Source organism: Mus pahari, chromosome 6, assembly GCF_900095145.1.
Source record: "Mus pahari chromosome 6, PAHARI_EIJ_v1.1, whole genome shotgun sequence".
Classification (NCBI taxonomy): Eukaryota; Metazoa; Chordata; class Mammalia; order Rodentia; family Muridae; genus Mus; species Mus pahari.
In genome coordinates, this window is record NC_034595.1 from 89,215,631 (window position 1) to 89,226,360 (window position 10,730).

General features: G+C 52.3%; 1 protein-coding gene across 4 annotated transcripts in view; it reads left to right on the plus strand.

Moving 5' to 3' along the window:
• The first annotated feature begins 2,210 nt into the window (after positions 1-2,210).
• Positions 2,211-10,730, plus strand: part of Kif17 (kinesin family member 17) — a 38,438-nt gene continuing 29,918 nt past the window's right edge. For 3 of the 4 annotated variants that reach the window (XM_029539962.1, XM_029539963.1, XM_029539964.1), the window contains exons 1-3: positions 2,457-2,687; positions 9,089-9,235; positions 9,985-10,086. In XM_029539962.1, coding sequence (XP_029395822.1) covers positions 2,457-2,687; positions 9,089-9,235; positions 9,985-10,086 — 480 coding nt within the window. Of the gene's footprint in view, positions 2,688-9,088; positions 9,236-9,984; positions 10,087-10,730 lie in introns of all 4 variants that reach the window. The other variant, XM_021200622.2, reaches the window with a different exon arrangement.

Below are 10,730 nucleotides of genomic sequence, written 5' to 3' on the forward strand. Positions count from 1 at the left end.
GCAGATCTCTGAGTTTGAGGCCAGCCTGATCTACAGAGCAAATTCCAGGTCAGCCAGGGCTACTCTGAGAAACCCTGACTCAAACAATAAAAAAATAAACAACGAGACGGATTACCTTTGGAAGCAGAGGGGTAGGCAGGGGGAGGGAGGTCTTCATTTAGTGCCTTGAATACCATAGGTTTCAGTGGAAGCCACAGTTTTTGGGTTTTGGATCCCTTGGGAAGAGGGGACAAAATGGGGAGAAAGATGACAGCCCAGGCTGGGTGCTTCCAGCATCCCTGTCTCCCCCCCCCCCACCTCTCCCCCATATTGGGATAAGGCCTCAGCTCAGTAAGTACATTGCCATTTCTTTCAAGTGAGGTATCTTGTGAGGGATGAAGAGAAAGGTGCCTGTGGAACTCCTTCACAAGAGACAGCACCACCTCTAGACTGAACATGAGAGGTCAGACCTTCCATGCCATGTCCACCTGCATGCCTACCCCTGAGTAGGGCCTGGTTGCCATGGGAGCAGAGAGATTAGCATATCCTGTGCCCAACCCCAGAGAGTTACACCCAAGGAGACTTGGTAACTACTCGACCCAGACTCTAGGCCAGGGCTCGCCTCCAGGAGGGTATGTTCGTAATGTGAATCGCCAATGTGTGCAATACCAGGAGAAGAAACCACACATCCAAGGGACCAGCCTTCCCCATGCCCTTTGACATTTCTTCCAAAGCATTTATTGATCGCATGGTACAAATGGCGCAGTCTGGAGCCCATGTGTTGAGACAGGGTCATCCTTACAGGCCATGGCTCTGTCTCTATTCGGACCACCACCGTGGCTCTCTTGTGTGCACTTTGAGACAAATAAATCACATTCTTCAGTATATTGCAGAAGTTCCTTGAGTAGCTGATCTTCGTCATTGTTTTCCTGGTTTGCTTTTGTATGTCAAACATGACCGCAGCTGGCACGAGTCAGAGGTCCTGGCCACCAGGGCCCAGAAAGGTCAGAAGGGGTTAGGAGATAAGGCATCATGGGAGGTCCTTTGAGAAAAGAAGGGCCAGTGAGCTGGCTCAGTGCATTTTGTCAAACCTGCAGACCTGAGTTTGATCCCTTGGTGTCCTACATGGTGGAAGAAGAGACCTATGTCCTGTAAGTTGTCCTCTAACCGCCACACTGGGTGTACATCCATACAAATGCACACACACACATGAGCACACACATGTGATTTATTAAAATTCAGACTCTGAGCTGATTACCGTCTCAGCAAAGTGCAATAGGTGGGTGCTTTGTGTACAGCCCACGTCTGCCTAAACCGAACTTCAGCTCCAGTTAGATCCAAGGTACTTCTGCTTCCCTCCAGCCAAGAGAGGGTCCTTTTAAAGGGGATCCACAGAAACGGCTCATTTGTAGTCATTCTTTGGTGTGTGTGTGAGAGAGAGACAGAGACAAAGACAAAGACAGAGACAGAGAGGATGTGAATATGTGTATGTTAGTTTCCCCTACTAGACTGCAAGAGGCTGTCTTCCCAGAGCCTGTCAAGCGCCTGATGGTGTTTCTGTGCCTGGGAGCACTGCGGTTGGGCCTGGGAGCACTGCGGTTGGGCCTGGGAGCACTGCGGTTGGGCGGTTGGTGGTTCAGACTGGGTCAGGAGGTTAGGCTGTGTGGCCTTTCCAACAGAAACATTAACTTCTAAAGGTTTGGGTTTTTTTTTTTTTGTCCTTTTTTATTTTTTTTTCAAATATATTTATTTATGTGTGTGAACCCGCTTGCAAAAGACCTTCCACCCTGTGGGGTCCCGGGCGTTGACTGGGACCATGTAGGCATGGCAGCAAGCACCTTTCACTGACTGAACCATCTTGCTGGCCCAGTTTTCCTGTCTTTTAAAATATGGATTCTTAGGGCAGTGGATAGGGGGCAGTGAAGTCCTTGTCACCCTCTCAGTCTCTAACCCCTGAGGGAAGTGGAGTCAGATGTGAGCTCCAAGTCTTACCCTACCCACCTCTGCCGGGTTGCTGAACCTCACTGGGCTGGAGCTGCGAGGCCTAGGAGACAGAGCAGAGGATGGGATAGGGTATTTCCCACCGCCTGGTGCATCCCCTGCACCCGGGCTCTCCCTCGCACTCGCCATTCCGTCCTGTGACGTCACGGACGTTGCCCAGCAACGGCGAACGCCGAGAAGGCGTGCACGAGCGCGAGCGTGACCCGGCCAGCTCCGGGGCTCGGGTCGTGCGGCGGCGCCTGCAGCGCGGATCCCCCGTTCCCCGCCCGGGCCCGGCCTCAGGGACGGGCGAGCCCGGGCGCGGGAGGCGGCGGCCCGGGCTCCAGCCCGCACACTTGTCCGCCGAGCCCCTGCCACTCCCAGTGCGCCCCGCGGGGAGTCCCGGCCTCCTGCTGCGGCCCCGCCCCCGCCGCCAGGCCCCGCCCCGCGCGGGCTCTGGCTCCACCCCCTGGACCGGGCCACGCCCCCGGGCAGCCATGGCCTCGGAGTCAGTGAAAGTGGTCGTGCGCTGCCGACCCATGAACAAGCGCGAGCGCGAGCTGAGCTGCCAGACGGTGGTGACGGTGGACTGTGCGCGCGGCCAATGCTTCATTCAGAACCCGGGAGCGGCGGACGAACCCCCAAAGCAGTTCACCTTCGATGGCGCCTACTACATAGAACACTTCACCGAGCAGATCTACAACGAGATCGCCTACCCGCTGGTGGAGGTGAGGGCGCCCCGAGACTGAAGGGCCAGGCTCGGGGCTCCCGAAAGTGGAGACAGGATAGGTGGGTTAACCCAGCCCCTCCCCCTAAAAGCCAAGCGAGAAGGCTCCGGGCACAGGTAGATGGCAGGTTAGTCTGAAGGCTTGTCCTGACTGTATCTACTGGGGACCTGCCCCCAGTGTGGTGGCAACCTCCCGGCTGAACCCAGCACCCCCAGCTGGTCCACATGCCCATCCTTTGCAGCTTTTTCCGCAGAACTTCAGACCCAGGACCGCTTAGCGCCTCTGCTTGTCCTGACCCGCATTCCTTGCAGCCCCTTGACCACAGACTCTAGACTCCTGGGGTCCTGGTCCTCGTTCCAGACCTGTAGGATCCTGAAAACTCCAGCCATTTTCCCCAGCCTCCTTCCCTCCTAAGCGTCCCAGGAGTCTCCTCTCCTCTGTTCACACTTGCTCCCATCTCAACCCCACAAGCAAAATCCTCCTGTTTGAACTCTTCTCTTTTGAGTAGTGGAGAAAACACTTATCTTTATTTAAAAAAAAAAGAAAAGAAAAGAAAGAAAGAAAAAGAAAAGAAACTGTGGTACGTCCATGTGCTCCAGTATCTGAGATTTGGAGAAACCTTGATGCAAAGAAAGGCTTCTTTGACCTAGCATCCCCAAAATATTTAGCATGGACGCTTTCTATGACTGGCAGGTTCTTTCATCTCTTCCGCCTCTCCTGCCTGCTGTTCCAAAACCTCTAGCCTGTGTGGTGCAGAGCCAAGAATAGAGATGCATCCTTAGAACTTAGGGTCAAGCATGCATCTCTGCTTTGCTGAACTCTGACCCCACTCCAAAGGCTTTCTGACTGGTGATGTAGACCACAGACAGAGCACTTGACCAGAGGCGGTTCCCTCTGAATACTCAGAAGGCAGGGGACAGCTCCCCCAAAGGGACAGTCCCAGGCTCTGAGGGTAGCTCGGCTCTCATCCTGTTGGCCTGGTGTTTTAGGCTAGAAGGAAATCAGAGATTTCATCTGATTCAGTCCCTCTTGCTTCTCGGGTGTTTGAGTCTCCATCCAGTAAAGGCCCGGCCCTTGCTTGCATGTGTCTTAAGAGGCTGTAGCTCCTGCTCTGGAAGCAGCCTGTTCCATTTTTGTTTCTTGGTCTCCAGAGTGTCCCACCCACTCAGAGGCCTCCTGGGAGCTCTCAGCCCTGCTTCTGTCCCGGGGACTGAGCCTCCCTCTTTCTAGAGATGGCACCTTGACCATTGAACACCGTGTGTTCCTCCTCAGTCTTGCTTCTGTCTACGGCTGTCGGCCTTGCTCAGAGCGAGGCCTCTGTTCTCTTCTTGTGGATTATGCAGTGTCTGGGCAAGGCCTACCCAGAGAGGAAGACACTAAGGGCACAGTGACAGAGCTCTTGGATCTCTCTTCCTCTTCCGAGTCCCACTGTGCAGACCTATCTCTGGACACTCCCCAGACTACAGATTTGATATCCATCCATTCATTAATCCATTCACCACTCTGTGAAATGAAACATTAGCGTCTCCACTTTGAGCCCCAGGTTGAGCACGGGACGGGGTGTGAAGGAGATATGACTTAACCCTCACTAAGCTCAAGGTCGGAGTTGAGTTCAGCTATGCTAAGTTAACAATCTTTTGTGGCAAGTGGGGGAGGGACAGCATGGGGAAGCCAGCAAACCTTGGAAGGGATGGAAGGGAGAACAGAGAGGATCAAGGGTAAATTGAGCCCAGCAGGAGGAGGCCAGGCAGGAAGGTGGAAGGCTGTAGGGGAGAGGTGGGTGTGTAGCATGTAGTGTGTAGCGTGTAGCGTGTAGCATGGTCTTCACTGGAAGAACTGGAGTCACTCTTGTCAGAGAGATGACAGAGGCCTGAGGAGGACGTGAGAGGGAAGAGGGGGAAATGCATACAGATCACAGCTCTGGCTGCTTGAGCCAGGAGCAGATGTAGCATTGAGACTAATGGCTGGATAACTCACAGGCCTGCTCGAGCTGGTCCTTCCCAGGGTTTTCTGGTCATTAGCTTGGGCCTTCTGTCCAGGACCCTATCCAGTGCTGTCCCCGCACTTCAGATGCCATGTTCTACCTTTCCCTCTCCTCTTCTGTCCCTTCTGCCCAGGCTCTGTTCCTCATCTCTTGTCCCTGACTGAGCTTTTCAACTGTCCTTGGGCTTTCTTCTCTACACCCACCCTTGACCGACAACCACCCCCTCCTGCCTTGTCCGACCCCCCGGCCCCCAGCAAGCAGCCCTTGCCCGGCCTGTGTGATGCTTTAGGTTTGATCTCAGTACACACACACACACACACACACACACATGCATGCAGAGAGGGAGGAGATCAACAGCAATTTCATAAAAACCCACTAATAAGTTTCATAATTCAATAAGACAGGAAGGGATGGCAGTACACAGTGAGTGGCCAAGCAGTGGACACTGGGGACCTGTTCACATGTACCCCTCCCCCTGCCCCAGGGTGTCAGTTACTTTGTTGAAATCTTTATTTTCCCCTTAGAAATATACCTAAGGTTGTTTTCTACTTAATTCCATGGCAGTGCAGGCCTATAGAACATTCTGGAACAGTGGGGACGCTCTGTGTTTGCACTGACCAGTTAAGTACCCATTAGATGTAGGTGGCAGTTGGCATGGGATAGAGGCTGGTACCGCCAAGAAACAGTGCATCAGTTACTGCATCACTGTGACACAGATAGTTATAGACATAGGTGGCAGTTGGCATGGGACAGAGGCCAGTGCCGCCAAGAAACAGTGCATCAGTTACTGCATCACTGTGACGCAGATAGTTATCAGAGGTGGGGAGGAGATGGCTTGTTGTGGCTTGCTGTCTCAAGGCCATCAGGCCATCAGGGCGAGGTATGCTGGCGGCAGCACCCTGAGGACCCCCTCACCCCCTCACCCCGTCACAGCCGATCAGCCAAGTGAGCCGGTGCTCGGGAGTGGGCTATAAACTTCAAAAGCCTGTCCCTAGTGAGCCACCTTCTGCCAGCTCAGCTCCTAAAGGTTCTGCAGCACCCCCAAACAGTGTCACTAACCAGGAGACAATCAATCAAAGCATGACCTTCAGGGGACACTTCAGTTTCAGACCAGAATTTTTTTGTTTGTTGTTTTTTAAGACAGGGTTTCTCTGTGTAGCCCTGACTGTCCTGGAACTCACTCTGTAGACCAGGCTGGCGTTGAACTCAGGGATCCGCCTGCCTGTGCCTCCTGAGTGCTGAGATTAAAGGTGTGCACCACCACCACCCAGCTATCAGAATTTTTTTAAAAGAATATATATATATATATATATATATATATATATATATATATTACAGATTACATTACAGATGGTTGTGAGCCACCATGTGGTTGCTGGGAATTGAACTCAGGACCTCTGGAAGAGCAGGCAGTGCTCTTAACCACTAAGCCATCTCTCTAGCCCCAGGCTATAATAATTTTTAATTAAGTTAAATTCAAATAAATAAAGCTGTTTTATATCATAGACTTGAGCCACATTAATAATTTAGCTCCCCCAGTGATGGCCTTTTAAACACTGAAAGGAACAAATTAAAACTAATTATAATGCAGTGTCTCTATAACATTTCATAAAACAATTACATACGTTATAGCAACTATTAGTATTTTATGATCCTTAATTATATCAAGACTTTGAAGTCTGTAGCCTGGCAGTGGTGGCACATGCCTTCATTTCCTGCAGAGGGAGGTCGGGGCAGGGGTATCTCAGAGTCTGAGGTCAGTCTGGTTTACAGCAGGAGTTCTAGGACAGCCAGGGGTTACACAGAGAAACCCTATCTTGAAACCAAACAAAACAATATCAAATTGAGGCCAGTCTGAAACCGGGGAGATTAGAGAGGTAGTGACGTGGCCCCTGTTGGTACTGGGCTTGCCTGGCATGCCCACAGCCCTGAGTTCAATTCCCGTCCTCATAAGCCCTCACGGAGGCCTTTGCTTTGGAATTCCAGGGCTTGGAGAAGTGGAAGCGGGGTTGGTTCCAGGTTATCCTCAACTACTACTGATGTTGAGGTCATTCTAGATGCATGAGATATTTGCCCACCCCCAAGAAGACAACTAGCTCCGTGGTGGAGCACTTTTGTAGTACGCACGAGACCCTGTTAAAAAACAAAACAAAACAAAACAAAAAAACAAAAAACGAGCTCAGTCCTCCAAGTTGCACCAGTGCCACCTCCTCAGTATGGCTCCTGGCCACCCAGGAGAATGGAGCATCTGCTGTGTGGCCCTGAATGTTCCTATGGAGTCCTTACCCTGGGCTTGGGCTAGAGTGACACTCCTGGTTCTGCTTCATCGGTTCCAGAGGTGTCACGTGACTCCTGCTTTAGCTACGTGTGGGTTTGAGAAGCCAGCACAGGCTCCTGGCTGGGTCTTCTCTCCAGTTGCTTGTCTCCACCCCCCAACCCCCCAGGAGCTGCAGAACTCTCGATTGAGTAGACTTGGCCCATTCCCACTGCAGAAAAGAAAGCCCTGGGCCTCCGCCAGGGGCTAGGAGCTTTGAGTGGGTACCAGCCTTCTTGAGACTCAAACCAGCTCTCAGGGATTCCTGCTGAGATCTATTTGGGTCACAGGGTTTTTTTTTTCCCCCAGTGAAATTCAGTGTGGGCATCGTGTAGGCGTAGGGGTCTGGGAACAGACATCTAGGCCTGTATTCTGATGTCCGGTGCCATATCGCTCACCTGTCTTGCTGGGACAAAACACCCGACCGACTTAAGCAACAAAAGGAAGAAAGGGTTTATCTGACTTACAGTTTGAGGGTAGACAGTCGGTGGCAGTGGCGGCGGGGAAGGCATGGCGGCGGGAGTGTGAGTCACACTCCAGTCAGGAAGCAGAGAGAGACAGGAACACTGCCGTTCAGCCCTTCTCCTTCAGTCAGCCTGGGACCCCAGCACGTTGGATGGCATGGCCTATGTTTAGGGTGGGTCTTCCCACCTCAGTTAACCTAACCTAGATACTCCCTCACAGACATGTGGATGATTTCCATGGTAACTCTTTAACTCCCATCAGGTAGACAATATTAGCCATCACTGATGTCCCACAGGGTTGCTGTCTGTAGCCCCGGGAGCTCTAAGGGTAGGGACTTTGGCTACCTTCCCTCCTCCCCCTCCCCCCCTCTCTCGCTCTCTCCCTCTAACCAGAACATGGTTCCTGATGTAGAAAAGGCAGCCAGCACCCGCAGGGTGAATAGACACACCCATGAGTGAAGAATGACTGGCCTTCGAAGTAGAACCTGCTCTGTCTGTCTGTCTGTCTGTCTGTCTTCTCAGCTTCCTCACCCATACCCCACTCCCAGATCCACCAGCCACTGTCAACCACTCTGCTATGTCCCCTTGGCTTGGATCGGCCTCCTCTTCCTGTCTCTTGACCAGGTCCCCTCATCAGCAGGTCCGCTTCTACCTTGCCTCTCCTATACAGAAGGCTGTGCCCGCTTCCTCCCACACCTTCCTTCAACTCCCTCCCTTCACTGTTGGCTGACCTTCGGCCCTGTGTACGTCTGCCTGGCCTAGGTGAGAGGCACTGTGGCTGGCTGCCCCACAACGTTCCCAGCAGACATTGTTGAGCACCTGTCCATGCCTGGCCTCGCCATGGCTAATGCATATGATGAGTCAGCTTTAGGAGGGGCTGTGTTCTGATCCTTTTAAGGCAGATTAGACTGAGGTTCTACTATTGCCACGGCAAAAAAAAAAAAAAAAAAACCCCGCCATGACTACACAGCAAGTTGGGGAAGAAAGGGTTTATTGGGCTCACACTTCCAGATTATACCGGAGGAAGTCAAGACAGGAACTCAAGCAGGGCAGAAACCTGAAGGCAGGAGCTGATGCAGAAGCCATGGCGGGGTGCTGCTCACTGACTTGCTTCTGGCCTGCTCAGCCTGCTTTCTTATAGAACCCAGGACCACCAGCTCAGGGATGGCTCCACTCACAAGAAACTGGGCCCTCCCCATTGATCACTAATTGAGAAACGCCTTACAGCTGGAGCTCACGGAGGCATTTTCTCCACTGAGGCTCCTTTTCCCCCTGACAACTCTAGCTTGTGTCAAGTTGACACACAAAACCAGGCAGTACACTGTGTGCCAAAGACCAGTCCAAGTGCGTGTGGTAAAGAATGGAGTCGGGCTGAGGGTGTGACTCAGTGGTGAAGCCCTTGCCTGGCGTATACAAGACCTTGGGTTCTCTCTGCCGCAGGACACAAAGAAACAAAACAAGCATGGAGGTGCGATTTGAACTAAGTTGGCTTCCTAGCACAGGCTGTTAGATCCCTCCAGCTTGGCACAATGTTTAACCCCATCAGACTGGTGTTTGAGGGCAGCGTGGTGTCTTGTTCAGTGGAGACCCAGGCAGGGTCTGTGGGCTAAGCACAGTGCTTTGCTTTCCTCTCGCGCAGGGTGTCACCGAGGGCTACAATGGTACCATTTTTGCCTATGGCCAGACAGGCAGTGGGAAGTCCTTCACCATGCAGGGACTGCCAGATCCCCCCTGCCAGAGGGGCATCATTCCCAGAGCCTTCGAACACGTGTTTGAGAGCGTTCAGGTATGGGGCTCCCATGGGAAGGGATCAAGCTAGTGTCACAGATGGTCGCAAGGGCACCTAGAGTCACAGGCATGGACCGTGGACTGCGGTGAGGACCTGGTCTCAACTCTGTACGGGTCAGCAGAGGCAGGTCCTGGGTTCTAAAAAACAAGATGGGTGAAGAACATCAAGCCGAAGAGATGTTATCTGTTCACGCTCTCTGGCTCCACAGTTTCCCCCTGCTGTCTTTGAATGCTAAAGTTCATTTAACATCCCTTGTGGTTGAGGTGACACTGAACATGGTGGCCGGAAGTGGTGATCACAGTCATGGCTCCCCTATTTATTGAGCAATTACTGAAGACCAAGCCTTGAGTGAAATCCATTGTAGACTTATTTCCTCGACCTGAGACTGGGCAGCTTCCAACTGTGATGGCCCCAAAGCCAGTACACTGTGCGATCTGGAGCCCCAAAGTCCCATCAGTCCAAAGCCTTGGTCACTTGTTGGAACTCCTGGCTTCTCCCTTGAATAGTTGGGAGGCTTCCATCTCACTTCCCATGGGTTTGGAGGTAGCACATTGGACAGATGGCCGCCGTAACATGGCTTGGAGGTTTGAGGGTCCTGGAGCCAGAGAAGAAGGTTTACCAGGGCAGATGGGGCAGGGATGGGGTAAGGGACCATGTGTCTTCCCATAATGCCCCAGCTGTCGAGGCCTGGGCAGCAGAAGGGTTTAGCATCGGCCATCATTTCAAGCTCTGTCTGCTTCCTGCAGTGTGCAGAGAACACCAAGTTCTTAGTGCGGGCTTCCTATCTGGAGATCTACAATGAAGATGTCCATGACCTACTGGGCGCTGACACCAAGCAGAGGCTTGAGGTGGGTGTAGATCTCATGTGGGGTGGGCAGGAAGGTTCAGGGGGAGAGGCAAGGATCAGACAGTTTGGGGACTCAGCATCCTGTGGACTCAGTTTCCCCAGTGCCGGGATCACGGACAAACATCACTGTGTCCACTCAGTGTGGGGATTTTGAATGTTGAGTGTTCTCAGAGTCAATACTGCCTTGGGCTGTGACTGCATCTACTGCTATCAATGGCTGGATCTCACCTTGGGCAAGGCCACCTCTGTTGAAACAAGGAGGAGTTTTGCAATAGATTTCTGTTTTAGAAACACTTGGGAGGCAGAGGCAGGTAGATTTCTGAGTTCAAGGCCAGCCTGGTCTACAGAGTGAGTTCCAGGACAGCCAGGGCTATACAGAGAAACCCTGTCTCGAAAAATCAAAAAACAAAACAAAACAAAACACTTTGACTGATAAAAGTTATTATGATGGCTGAGTGGCCGTGGTGCACACCTTTCATCCCAGCACTTCGGGTGGGGCTCAGAGGCAGGCAGATGTCTGAGTTTGAGGCCAGCATGGTCTACAGAGTGAGTTCCAAGATGGCCAGGACTACACAGAGAAACCTTGTCTCAAAAAAAATATTTGTGTGTGTGTATGTGTGTGTGTGTGTGTGTGTGTGTGTGTGT